Below are 14244 nucleotides of genomic sequence, written 5' to 3' on the forward strand. Positions count from 1 at the left end.
AAGGGAGAACCTCTTCTGGGGTTGGTCAGGTACCTCCTGCTCTATGTGGCCACAACATGTGATTCCTTTTTCATATTACACTGAATTGCAACCATGGTGATCAACCATCCTGGTTTGCTTATTCCTCATCCTAATTCTCTGTTAACTTGTTCACATCTTAAACTATGAGTACCTTTTGACTACACAGGCTGTTCACATCATCTCTGTTTTTTTTTTTTTTTTTTGTAATTTTATTCTTTCCATTACACACATTGTCTCTCTTACAATCTTTACCCCTCTTAGTCTTGAGTTTATTAGAGGGTAATAGATGACAAGTAAATGGAAGGTCACTGCTCCTATCAACAAGTGACAGCAGCTCCCACTGTGGTGAGATCTGCAGAACTATAAAGTTATTCAAAGCTCTGTCTGTTATAGGCTTGTCAGAACACCACTGAAGATCCCCCTGTAGGTTAAAGCATTTTGGTGATTGGAAGGAACGACATCTTAATTAGCTAATGTCAAACATTAGGATGGTTTTGTTTATTCCCCTTTCAGTGCTCATTATAACTTTGAACAGTTATATAAATACTATTTAATACTGCAGTAGCCCCATTTCACTCCTGTATTCCCAAGTCCCCCATCCTGCTCTGCTTTTAGTATTTTCTGTCACATTTACCATCATCTACATGCTTTTAAAATGAATTTGTCTACTTGCTATAGTCTACAGTCTGCCCCACCCCCACCACTCCAGGACAGGGATCTCTGTTCTGTTCATCAATTTATCCCAAGTACCTATGACCAAAGTGCCTGGCATATAATAGATGCTCAATTAAGGATTTGTTGAATAAATAGATCTGCCTAAAATAGAAATTATTTCTCTTTTTGAGTTAACTCAGTATAATTTGTAAACCACAAAATGAATGTTTTAGGACATCAACAGAGGCCTTTTTCTACCTTTCTTTTTGTAAATTTGCTGCCCAGGGGCCCTGTGCAGCCCACCCATGGGTGCCCAGAGGCAGAGCATCTGCCGGTCAGGCACAAGAAGGCAATCCACGGGGCTATGCCCAGCACTGGAGTGGCCTCACCCACGTGCTCCACACCTGGCCTGGGCACTTACCATCCCAGAAGTTGGGGATTACCACCAGCAGTACATCTTATGTGAATAAGTGTGCCCCTTTTACTATCCTTCTTAAAGATGAAAAATATGATACCTTTAGTAATAACCAATTATTACTTTCACAATTTCCTTCATTAAAATGTAGAGAGAAGATTGGCATAGTTCCTAAACAAAGAATTTCAAACAAGAAATTTGTACACATTGCACAGCCTCCTTCCTTTTTGCTATATCTAAATGACATTCTGGAAAGGGAACACACAGATCTTGGTGACATTTGGCCAAGAATCATAATGATCACAGCCCACTAATTCTGTTTCCCACAAGAAAATATTGTTCATTCTTGTCTTGGGGGTATTCAGGGGCCATAGCAAATATGTAGGGGACCCTAGACTCCCCAAACTGTTTAGAAACATATTGTGGTAGCCAGCCTATATCATGACCCACAATGATCCTCAGTTCCTGGTACTCACACCTTTGTGTGATCCCTCCCTCCTACAGTGAATTGGGGCCAGCGTTCTATTCATTCTGTGTAATGCGTCACTCGGCGGTCGACTTCTTTACCGACTTCTTTTGGTAGAATGAAGTGGTGGTGATTGGAAGGAACAATGTGTGTCATGCAAGGCTTCATCATAAAAGGCATCACAGCCATCTGCACTGGTTTCTTGGATCTACAGCTCTTGGGGAAGGAAGCCACTATGGTATTGGGACATCAAAGCATCTTGCGAGAGAAAACCATTTAAAGAGGAATTTAGGCCAAAAGGCAGAACCAACTTGCCAGCCACAGGAGTGAGCCACTAGGAAGCTGATTCCCCAGCACCAGTCAAGCCTTCAGATGAGCACAGCCCCAGCTGACATCTGCCTGCAACTTTATGGGAGACCCTGAACCAGAACTTACCTCCCAAATTCCTGACCCACAGAAATTGTGAAAGATAATAAATATTGTTGTTTTAAAAGTTTTAGAGTAAGGGGCACCTGGGTGGCTCAGTCAGTTGAGCATCTGCCTTTGGCTCAGATCATGATCTTCTGGGATCTAGCTCTACTTTGGGCTACTTGCTCAGCAGGGACTCTGCTTCTCCCTCTCCCTCTGTTCCCCTCCCCTCCCACTTGTGTGCTCTCACTCTCTCTCTCTTGCAAAAAAATAAGTACAATCTTAAAAAAATGTTTTGGGGACGCCTGGGTGGCTCAGTGGTTGAACATCTGCCTTCAGCTCAGGTCGTGATCCCAGAGTCCTGGGATCAAATCCCACATCTGGTTCCATGCAGGGAGCCTGCTTCTCTCCCTCTGCCTCTCTGTCTCTGTTCCTCATGAATAAAAAAATATTTTTTAAAAGTTTTGGAATAACTTGTTAAGTAGCAATAAGTAACTACAAATCCCTTTAAAGGGAAAAAAAATCATTTCTGACCCTACTTGGTAATTAAATTGTTTTTATTATTTTAAGTACAAATGTATAGTATGAACATCTTAGGCTTACAGCTTTTTTACAACTAGTAAACAGATTTTAAAGTTAAATAGAGGGGCGCCTGGGTGGCTCAGCGGTTGAGCACCTGCCTTTGGCCCAGGGCGTGATCCTGGAGTCCTGGGATCGAGTCCCACATCAGGTTCCCTGCATGGAGCCTGCTTCACCCTCTGCCTATGTCTGCCTCTCTCTGTCTCTCATGAATAAATAAATAAAATCTTAAAAAAAAAATAAAGTTAGAGTACCGGCAGCATTATAAAATATTCAAATAAGAAGGAACTTCAGGGATGCGCTGGCTCAGTTGGTAGAGTATGCAACTCAGTCTCCACGACATGAGTTCAAGCCCCAAGTTGGGCATGGAGTTTATTAAAAAAAAAAAAAAAAAAGTAACTTTAATAGTTGTTTTGGTGAGATTAAATTGTCACTCAGTGAGACTATGGTACTGACAGTGCCTGAGACATCTCCTCCTGCATCGTTCAGTTACTTGAATAAATTCAATTTTTTCCCTTAAGTTTCTTTTAAATGGATTTTCTGTGTCCTTCAATCAAGACTTTACTCAACAATATAGTTACTTTCTGTTGCCACAACTTGTGCAAATTAAAAAAAAAAAAAAGAAAAGAAAAGAAAAGAAAAAAGTAAAACGCAAAACCATCATCCGCCAGGCGTTTGTTTTCATCCCTCCCTCCTCCTCCTTAGCGGGGGCACCCTTGACCTCGGCCTCGACCCGGCTCTGGTCCTGGGGCCCGGCTGCACCAGGCAGGGCCTGGTCTCCGAGCTGGGGTGCTCAGATCCTTCCCGCGGGCCGCTCGCAGCCCGCGTCCTGGGCTGTCACGGCTCCGTCCTAGAGGAGGTGTCGTCTTGCTCTCCCCAGTCTGGATCCGGGGCAGGTGCAATTTTACCCTCGCCTGGACCATGGCTCGTACCGCCCAGCTGGACCTCTGGTGAGACCCCTGGTGGGACCGTGTCCTGAGCTCCCAGGGGCCGGCGCCGGGCCCCGGGCTGGAGCCGCGCACGCAGCGCACCCGCACTAAGGCTCGCGGGGCGATTCACCGCCGGAGACACACGCCTCCCACGGCCTCGGCCCGCTCTTCGGGCCAAGGAGACCTCAGCAGGGTCCCGCCTCCCAGAGAAGGCGGGCGTTCGCACAACCGAGCTCTGCGTGACTTAAAACAGGCGTCACTGAGGTCTCCTTTAAATCCGAGGCCCCGGGCAACCTTCGCCTCCGCGGTTCCCCCCCGCAGTAGCGCCGGCCACCGACAACTTGGCGCCGCGCACCGCCCCCCTCGGCTCTCGGGAGGATGTAGGCGTCAGGAGGGGACGCGCATGCTCCAAGTGGCGCTTCGCGCTTCCCCTCCGCGACCGCCGAGGGACGCAAAGCAAGTGCATGCGATTATGGGAAATGTGGTTTTCGCGCCTCGGGACCACCGGGGTGCGCTCCCTGCGTAGGCCCAGAGCAGGACTTCAGCTCCCGGCTGGCCCGCGGGCGCGGGAGGGGCCGCGAGAGGAGGGGGCGGGGCGGGGCGGGGCGGGGGAGGTGGGTGGGGCCGGGGGAAGGCCAAGCGGAGGGGGCGGGGCCTGGCCGGCTGAGGCGCCGCCGCCCGCGGTTGGAGGAGCCCGAGGCGCGGGGCCGGCAACCGCGAGGAGTCTGGCCGGCGGCGGGAGCGAGGGCAGGCGTGCCCAGCGGGGTCGCGCGTGCGTCGGCCGCCGCCCCTCGGCCTCGCTCTTCGCGGGTCCCCTCCCTCTCCGCCGGGACGCGGGAGAGCCCGGCGCGTGGCGGGGGCGCGAGGTGGAGCCGGCGGGGGCGGCCAATGCGAAACTGGCTGGTGCTGCTGTGCCCGTGTGTGCTCGGGGCCGCGCTGCACCTCTGGCTGCGGCTGCGCTCCCCGCCGCCCGCCCGCGCCTCCGGGGCCGGCCCCGCAGGTGAGGTCCTGGGGCCGCGCGGGCCAGGAGGCCGTGAGGGGAGGGAGGCCGCCGCCGAGCCCCGGAGGGGGCAGCGGGCCGAGTGCGACCCGCCGCAGGCGAGACAAACGGCCCTTTTCATCCTCGGGGCGGTAACCGGGCAGCCTCGGGGCGCTCTTCTGGCTTCGCGTGGGCGCCGCTGCTCACCTCCCGCTTTCCTGCGCGGCCACGCGAGCCCCGCCCGCCCCGCGAGTCGTCTGTCCCCGGGCCGCTCCCCAGGCGGTCGGCCGTCCTCGCTCCAGGCGCCCGGACTCGGGGGCCTTAGCGCCGTGGGCCATGCCCGAGCGTGCTTGCCAAGGCTGGGTTTTGCTTTTGAGGATCACTTTGCCGTGAGAATTTACTGCACTTTGTTTTCTTTGAAAACTGTGATGTCAGTCGGTCCAACAAATCGGGACACGAACTAGGTAGGGCCTGGCCTCGGGCGGACCTGTTCCTGGGAGTTGGCTTGCGAAGCCTGTTAGTGAAGTCGACGTGAAAACACGAAATTCTCCGAACGGTCATATCCACTTGTTCGAAAACTTACCCTCTCGTGGGAAAGAGACCTTTGTTCTTTCTCGTTCCTTTCCCGGCCTGATGGATAGAAGGCTTTGTCCGTAGTAGGTACCCGGTGCATTTTTGTTTGTTTGTTTGTTTGTTTGTTTTTGTTAATGGAGTTCCCCCTTTTTTCTTGTCTTCTTTTTTAATGGTTGCCCTAGGACATTTTTAAAATGAGGTAATAGTTATTTTGTGTTCCAACTACTCAGGGAGTTTTTTCCCAACTACTACTCCCCAGAACAGCTGTTTTCTTAACCAAAAGTTTTAAAAATTAGACTGCAATATTTGTGATTCTGAGATGAGTCTGTGCCTTACTTTTTAAGTAGGAAGCATAGACACTAATTGGGCAGTTCTCAAAGCAATCTCATTGTTGCAATGGGATCCTTTATACTGGTAACAATGTCTTAGAATCTTTCCCTATTAGACAAACCACAAGCTCTTTGAAAAGGCTATTTGTGTTACCTGAATAGAATTTAAAGTTTAAATTACTTAATGAAAAAAAAAAAACAAAACAGTGGTTATAGAGCATTTAACCTGTTAACAGGTTAGGATTTGAGGCTTTTTTTTTTTTTTGGTTTTTGTAAACCGAGCCGAGGAAATAGTGCCATAGATATAAAATGCTTTGTAACATCTGTTAGGTTTGTGTTTTACAGCTTTCTTGCCTTTTGTGTGAGAGAGTGCTGCTAGAATTTACTTGCAGAGCATTCTTAGGATATTTATGACCTTAATAGTCTTTTAGGGTTCCATAAACAAGCAACACCTCTTTGCCTTGAAGCTTAAAACTGAATAGGCAATTTCTTAGTTTCAGTGAAGTTTTTCCTGTCCTCGTAGTGTTTAGACAATGCCCGTATCTGCCCTCAGGTTGGCCTGAGCTAGATTAAGGGGACTGGGAAGTAGGCCACGGAGAGGATCCAGCTATGGGTGGAGAAATCAGTACTCTGTTACTTAAATTGACTTCAGATGGATATTGTGCATCTGGTTGGATGATAAATGAGGTATTTTAATCTAAATGAAACCTAACAGACTCCTTTCACTTTTCAAAACTAAAAACAGCAGAAGCATATTGATCGCTAAAATTTCCTGCAGCTCCTTTTCCCATTGTGTCACCACAATGTCCAAACTAAAACATTTGGGCGCTTTTACATTTCTACCCTTATACCTTCAGCCTAAGGTGAGAGAGAAAACCAAAGATTTGGTTGAATATTCTTCTCTTGAATTAATGTTTTAAGATTTGTGTTTGTTCTCTTCTCTGTTTCTTTGTCTTCAGGCTCATTAAGTGGTAGCAGTATTTTTTTTTTTTAAGGGAAATTTACCTTCCTTAATATTAAGAATGACCCTCTGACTTGTAATGAATTCAGCAAATCTTTGAGAGTCTACTCTGCCCACTTCTGCTATAGGTATGGAATTACAGCAGTAATCCAGATCAAGTCCCTGCTGTCATGCGGTTTGCAGTTTATTGTTTTAAAGATTTTATTTATTCATTTAAGAGAGAGAGAGAGAGCAGGGGGAGGGACAGAGGGAGAAGCAGGCTCCCTTCTGAGCAAGAAGCTGGACGCAGGACTCAATCCCAGGACCCTGGAATCATGACCTGAGCCAAAGGCAGATGCTTACTCAACTGAGCCACCCAAGCACCTGCAGTTTACAATTTAGAAAGGAAGTCAAGAGAAAAAATAATTATTAAATATCAAAGGGGACAGTGATAGGTGGGATGACAAAAAGTAGTGTAAGAGGATTGAAAATGGTGTGCTGCTGTTCTAAATAGAGAGGTTCAGAGGAGGCCCCTCTAAAGAAGTGCTGATGAGCAGGGACCTGAATGACGCGTGGGAGTCCTATCAGCACCTGATACTTCTCTAATTAGTGGCTCACTTGAAACAGCCAAATATGGTCCAGGAGAGCAACTGGTGAAGGGGAAGCAGATCTCTTGTGAAATCCAGCACACCTAGGGGTGGATGAGGAGAGTGGAGACGGACATTGAACTGGAGAATATAGATAGAGGATATAGTTAGTATATTATACTCATTTTGGGTAATGCCTTTGGAATTATGTAACAGTAAATTTAGCAAAATGATGAGACCAAAGAAGTCCTGTCATTCTAGGATATTTGGAGAAAAAGAAACCAAAGAGAAAGGGATGAAACATATCCGATATTCAATAAATGCTTAGAGTCCTAGGTATCCAACTAGATGCAGAATCCTTGCTCTGAGGTCCTTAAAACTTGTCAAATTGAAACAAACATGGAGCAAGGAGAAGGCCAAAGACAAATGGAGCTTCCTTTGCAATTTTGCCTAGGGCCATTCATGCAAAATTATCCCTATATGTTAATCTTGTCTCTATGCTTCAGTTTCCTTATTTATAAAATGATGTTCTCTTAGGGTTGTTGTGAAGATTCAATTAATTCAACACCTAGAAAAGTGCCTGATTCATAGTAAACACTCCATGAATTTTCGAGAGGAGGAGTAGGATAGTGGTGGCTGGTGCATAGGCTAGTGAGGTGTTTGGGAAGGTTTTTGAGATTGGTGAGAGCATGCTAGTAGTACATGTGATGATTGTCCTTATCAGTAGATCTGTGATGAATTTGTATATTTCCCTCATTTCCAAGATTTCTGCTTATCTGTGATTGATGTCATTAGAGAGTATGCATGTGAGAACATGGAATTTTTGGCCTGATTTTTAAGAATCCTTGGGTCTATTTTGAACAGTTTTGAAGTCAGCTTCCCTGGGTCTTGAAAAAATTTTGGATGTCCACTCTAAGTATAGAGCTTAGCAAGTTGCCAGACCCTCAGGATATAATACGTATTTGAGAAGAGAATGCCATTGTTCTCAGGGAGCTTGTGTGGGGTTTTAATTATTCCTGACATGAAGATTTGTTTTTTGTTTATTACTGTATATCTACCATCTAGAACAGTGAACATAGGAGGTGCTTAATAATTTGAAAAAATGAACCAAAAGAATAAAGCTAAGTATGAATTTGTCACCTACAGATCATCTATTCACATTCTGTGATGACCTTATAATTTAAATTTTTATCTAATAAAGTCTTTGTAGAAAAATGTGAAATTATTTTTAAAAACAGGAAAAATCTATATTATGGTTTTTGAATGCACATAAAGTGCCTATTTGAGGGAAATTACTTAGTATTTTTTAAAAACTGTATTGATGGGGACGCCTGGGTGGCTCAGCAGTTGAGCATCTGTCTTTGGCTCAGGGTGTGATCCCAGGGCTCCGGGATCAAATCCCCCATCGGGCTCCCTGTGAGGAATCTGTTTCTCCCTTTGCCTATGTCTCTGCCTCTCTGTCTCTCATGAATAAATAAATGTTTTAAAAAAACTGTGTTGATGTATAATATATATTCAGAAAAGGGCATGTAAATGTGTAGCTTGGTACATTTTCACAAACTGAATACACTCAACTAATCCAGCACCCCAGAAGCTCCTTCATATTCTCTTCTGTCACTGCCAGGAGTGGTAACCACTATCCTGATCTTAAATGGTAGAGATTTGCCTGTTTGTACTTTATATAAATGGAGCCACGCAGTATGTACATAGTTCTTATAGTCTGCTGGTCTTAATATGGTGAATTACAATATAATGTAATTCTACAACATCATTTTAATGGCTGCTTAATATTCTAGCATATAGATAAACCATAATTTAATTCCTTATTTCTGCATTTATAGATTTTGCAGTTTTCCACTATTAATAAGTGACACTGTGATGAATAGAGATGTTTTAGTACATCACTATTTATTTCTCTAGAATAAGTTCTTAGACGTGGAATTGCTAGATAAAGGTTCTGCAGTTCTGGTGCGTCTCGGTGGCTTAGTCGGTTAAGCAGCCAACCCTTGATCTCCGTTCAGGTCTTGATCTCTGGGTCATGAGTTCAAGCCCCATGTTGGGCTCCGTGCTGGGCATGGCACCTACTTTAAAAAAAGAAGTTACACAGTTTGAGGTATTTCATGTATATTGGCAAATTGTCCCACAGAAGACTACCAAATTCCACTCCAGCAGTAATGGAGGAGAGGAGCCATTTCCTTGAAATAATTCTCCACATTTCCTTGAAAGACAAATACAGTATGATCTTACTTTTACATAGATAATCTTTTGACTCCCTTCACATGCCACCCCTCATCTTTGCAAACCACCTGTCTGTTCTTTGAGTTCGGTGTTCTGTTTGGTTTAGATTCTATGTAAAAGTAAGATCATACTGTATTTGTCTTTCTCTGACTGACTTATTTCACTTGGCATCATACTCTCTTGGTCCCTCTATGCTGTTGCAGATGATAAGATCTCATTCTTTTTTATGGTTGTGATATTCCATTGTGTATATATCACATGTTTATCCATTTATCTGTTGATGGACACATGGGCTACTTCCATATCTTGGCTACTGTAAATAATAACTGCAACAAACATAGGGATGCATGTGTCTTTTCAGTCATGTTGATTTGCAAATACTGAACCACTCTTGCAACCCTGGAGTAAATCTTACTTGATCATGGTGAATAATGATTTTTTTGATGAGTCTGGCTAAGATTTATCAATTTTGTTGATGTTTTGAGAGAACTAGCTCTTGGTTTCATTGATCCATTCTATTGTTATCATAGTCTTTCATTTATTGTTATCATTTATTTCTGCTTTCATATTTATCATTTTCTTTTGGTGGCTTTGGGTTTTGTTCTTCCTCTAGCTTCTTTAGGTATAAGGTTAGATTATTTGAGATTTTTCTTGTTTCTTGAGGTAGGCCTGTATTGCTGTAATCATCCCCTCTTCGATGATGATAGAAGAGCTTATGCTGCGTGGTGCCCTCCTCTTTTGTTCTTTCCCGAGATTGCTGTGCCTATTTAAGGTCTTCTGTAGTTTCATACAAATGTTAGGGTTGTTTGCTGTATTTCTGTGAAAGATGCCACTAGAATTTTGATAGGCATTGCATTGAATCTATAGATTGCTTTGGGTACTATGGACATTTAAAAAAATATTCTTCCAGCCCACAAGCACAGAATATATCATTCCATTTATTTTTGTCTTCTTCAGTTTCTCTCTTCAATGTCTTACAGCTTCCAGTGTACAGATCTTTTGCCTCCTTGGTTAAATTTATTTCTAGATGTCTTAATCATTTTGATTCAATTGTAAATAGGATTGATTACTGAATTTCTTTTTTCTTCTTCTTTTTTTTTTTTGATAGTTCATTCTTAGTGTATTGAAGTGCCGCTGATTTTCCCCCCAACTTTACTGAATTTATTATTTCTAATAGTTTTTTGGTTGAGTCTTTAGAAACCTGTTTTTCAGTATATCTGGAGGGAGAAGTTTTTTAAAGGCCAGAATCTGCCATGCACTTCTCCTCTGCAAGAAAAGTAGAAATGCATGTAAACTAAAGCAGTTCAACAGAAGCAGCTTAGACATGGATTAGAAGCAGAGAGGATTGGCAGTGGCAGAGAGAAGTGGAATGAGATCAAAAAGTAGTTTGCAACCATAAGCCATGGGATTTTCACATGCCACATGGTCATCTTTATTATATACTTAATAATTTTTAGAAAAATCTTGTTTGGCAGTGATATGAAGAAACTAGGAATAAACTGTTAGGATAGCCTTGGGTGGGTTTTTTTTTTTTTTCGTATTTTAAGTTTTTATTATGAAAATTTTTAAACATACCCAAAAGCAGAAGATTATAACAAATATTATGTATTCATCATACACCTTCAGCTCATATTTTTCACAAACACACCAACCCACTTCTTCCCACTGGATTATTTGGAAGCAAATCACAGATAAGTTATTATTTCCATAAATATCTTAGTACATTACCTCTAAAGATAGACTTTAAAAAACCATAACCACAAAAACCATCATCATGATTAGAAAAATTAATGATTCTTTGCAATACTTAGTTCAAAATTTCCCAATTGTCTCTCTCTCTCTCTTTTTTTTTTTTTTATTCCAGTGTAGTTAACATACACTGTTGTATTAGTTTCAGGTGCACAATACAATGATTCAGCACTTCCATGTATTACTCAGTGCTCATCATTAGGATGCCTTTGTCATGGTCCAGGGAGAGATAAGCGTCCAAATTGAAGCAACGGGTAGAATTAATCATGAGAAAGGGATTTGAGAAATTTTTCATGAAGACTTTGTCATCAAGAACAAGTTAAATTATTTCATGTAATCCATTTCTCAAAGGTTCATTTTGATTATCTACCAAAAATGAGGCAGTGATATTTGGCATTTAACAGATTATTTTAGTTATTTTATGATTTTACTTTTGTGCATCAACTTTGTTTCCTGATGATGTCAGGTAAATGAGGAATTAATTAAGGTTAAATGTGATTTTGCCCTTCTCTGGCTTTTAATCATTCCAGAAGACATTTTGAAATGAATGAAATAGACCATCTGAAGACTTTTTGGTATCACTTTTTTTTCCATTAGGAAACTGAGGTACAGAGATTTAAATAGCTTATTACTGGTATCATGCAGCACTTTGGCTATGGAATCAATGTCAGATATATCTGGTTACTACATTTGCCTCATTCTTGTTGCTAAAAGTACTTAATATTTCTCTGTGAAAAAGTAGAGGGTGAAATGGGATATATCATTGCCAATTTTACATAAGCATTTAAATTATTCTCCAGATTCAGGCTCATTTAGAGTTAGTTCCATCAGTAGCTACAACTTTCATTGTACAGTTCTGTGTATCTGAGAAAAAATGTTCCTGCGCCATGAATTTATAAAAAAAAAATAACATGCTAACCAGCATTTCTAGTGATCTACTTATCACTAATTCACCACCTGATCTGGTGTTACGAATAAAAGATTTAGAGAATTTAGTCTCAGATGAGCTATATCAAACTGTGCCCCTAATAGAACAGTGATGAAGAATGGAGTTAAATCGCCCAGGATTAAATTTTAGCTGCACCATTTACTAGCTGTTTGCCTTAGGAAAAGGCAGAAATTCAGAAATTACTGAATTCTCTGTGCCTCTTTCCTTATTTGTTTAACAAGGAGCCTGACACCACCTACATTTCAGGGTTGTGAGCATTAAATGATACTCTACATGCAAAACCTTAAAATGATACTCTGTATATAGTATTTAGTACTTTACAGGTGTGCAATAAATGGTCTATTACAAGCAAGCTTAGTCAAGGAAATTTTGGGTTTACATTAAAGATAAATTCCTGCCTAGGGCCCCTGTGTGGTGCAGTCGCCTCTTGGTTTTGGCTCAGGTCATGATCTCTTGGTTCTGGGATCAAGCCTGTGCTCAGTGGAGAGTCTGCTTGCCCTTCTCTCTCCCTCTCCCTACCCGTCTTACTTGTGCTCACTCTCTCTTTAAAATAAATCTTAAAAAAAAAAAGAAAGATAAAAGATAAATTCCTACCTTTAAAGAAGAATCCATTTTAGTACAGGATTCATGGTAGGCTAAAATAACAAGTATCTCTACCTTGTTTATATATTTTTTTTAAGAAATGTGTCTGTTTTGGAAAATAAGGTATCTATACAAAAATTTCTATAGTCCTAGAATTGTTACAGTGTAATATTCTTCAGGTATCCTATTAGAAGAATCTGTCTCCCAGATTTTATTATTTTAATTGGCCCTTTGAAAAAATGTCAACATGTTTTTGTTGTCTTTTGGCTGAATATGTGGATCCTATGGCATATAAAAAACATTGCACTTAATGTAGTAAAGATCTCTGACCTTAAGTTATTTTTGGAAACATTTTGGATCCATTCCCATCATTGGAGAAAGGTGAAATGGGCCCCTCTTCAGAACTATATATAAGCTTGTAGCTCTCCAGCTTTGAAACTGGTGGTAAAAAACAAAGTATCTTTCCCTTCTGTCTTCTAAGGACAATTTTTATTTAAATGTAGTCCTGCCCATTAGCCCTTATGGCAGTAAAAAATGAGCCATTCACGTGATTTGTCACTTGATTTTTGGTGGGTTTTTGTTTTTGTTTTGTTTTTGTTTGGCCTCCCTGGAAATGTTGTCTCCCTCTTTCATTCTTTAGAATATTTAGTAAATGACACAGGGTTTGCTGGCTGTAGAATTTATTGGTGTTAATGAGGGTTCTGGTAGATTCCAGCATAGTAGTCTTTCAGCTTTATTTCCCAAACTTACTAATTTTTTTTTTTTTTTTTTTTTTTTTTTTTTTTGAGAGAGCAAGAGCCACAGTGAGGCAGGGCAGAAGGAGAGGGAGGAAGAGAATCCCAAGCAGGCTCCATGCCTAGCACAGAGCCCGATATGGGGCTTGATCTCATGACCTGAGTCAAAATCAAGAGTCAGATGCTCAACCCACTGAGCCACCCAGGTGCCCCCTAACTATCGTTAACTTAGGCCTTCACCTTTGAAAGCACATGTTCGTTGTGGTTGTTATAGTTGCTCTTGGTTGCCAGTGAGTGCCTGTTATTTTGGTTACCAAACCAGGACCTTTATAAACATTATCTCTTTTAGTTTTTACAACAACTGTATGAGAAGTGTTACTATACCCATTTGTAGTTAAGGAAACTGAGGCTCAAGAAGTTACCTAACTTTTCAGAGTGGCTGACTGGCTCAGTCAGTAGAACCATGAGACTTTTTTTTTTTAAGATTTCATTTATTTATTTGATAGAGCATGCTCAAACAGGGATTAGAGGGAAAAACACACTCCCCGCTGAGCAGGGAGCCTGATGCAGAGCTCAATCCCAGAACCCCAGAATCAGGACCTGAGCCAAAGTCAGATGCCCAACCAGCTGAGCCACCCAGGCCCCTGAGCTTGAGATTCTTGATCTCAGTGTGGTGAGTTCAAGCCCCATGTTGGGGGTAGAGAGTACTTAAATTAAAAAAAAAAATCTTTAATAAAAAAAAAGAAGTTAAATAACTTTTATCTTAAAAAGAAACAGGATTCTGCTCATGGCCTAATGGACTTATACTGCCTACTATTGCATGATTTATGCCACACTGCCTTTTCAAACTGATTTGCTTCATAAACATCTTGTTAGTTTTGAAGAATTCACGTACTTATGTAGAGCAGAAATATATACACATGTGGGGAAGACAAAAAGACTTTATGTCAAAAATGTTGGTAGTAGGTATCTAGGTGGTACGTCTATGGGTGATTTTTTAAATATTTTTTCCTTTGTATTTCTTTGTATTTTCTACACACATGAACATGTATTATTTACTAATAAACATTTTTATGTTACATATAGAACAGTAATTGAGACATGACATTTCT

At 42.0% G+C, this 14244-nt stretch overlaps 1 protein-coding gene across 3 annotated transcripts in view; it reads left to right on the forward strand.

Moving 5' to 3' along the window:
- Window positions 1-4172: 4172 nt before the first annotated feature.
- B3GALNT2 (beta-1,3-N-acetylgalactosaminyltransferase 2) overlaps window positions 4173-14244 on the forward strand; it is a 57216-nt gene continuing 47144 nt past the window's right edge. Inside the window, exon 1 of one of the 3 annotated variants that reach the window (XM_049108751.1) lies at window positions 4173-4472. In XM_049108751.1, coding sequence (XP_048964708.1) covers window positions 4361-4472 — 112 coding nt within the window. In that variant the 5' untranslated portion in view covers window positions 4173-4360. The remainder of the gene's footprint in view (window positions 4473-14244) is intronic. The other 2 variants (XM_025448625.3, XM_025448624.3) reach the window with 2 other exon arrangements.

Source organism: Canis lupus, chromosome 4 (genome assembly GCF_003254725.2).
Source record: "Canis lupus dingo isolate Sandy chromosome 4, ASM325472v2, whole genome shotgun sequence".
Classification (NCBI taxonomy): Eukaryota; Metazoa; Chordata; class Mammalia; order Carnivora; family Canidae; genus Canis; species Canis lupus.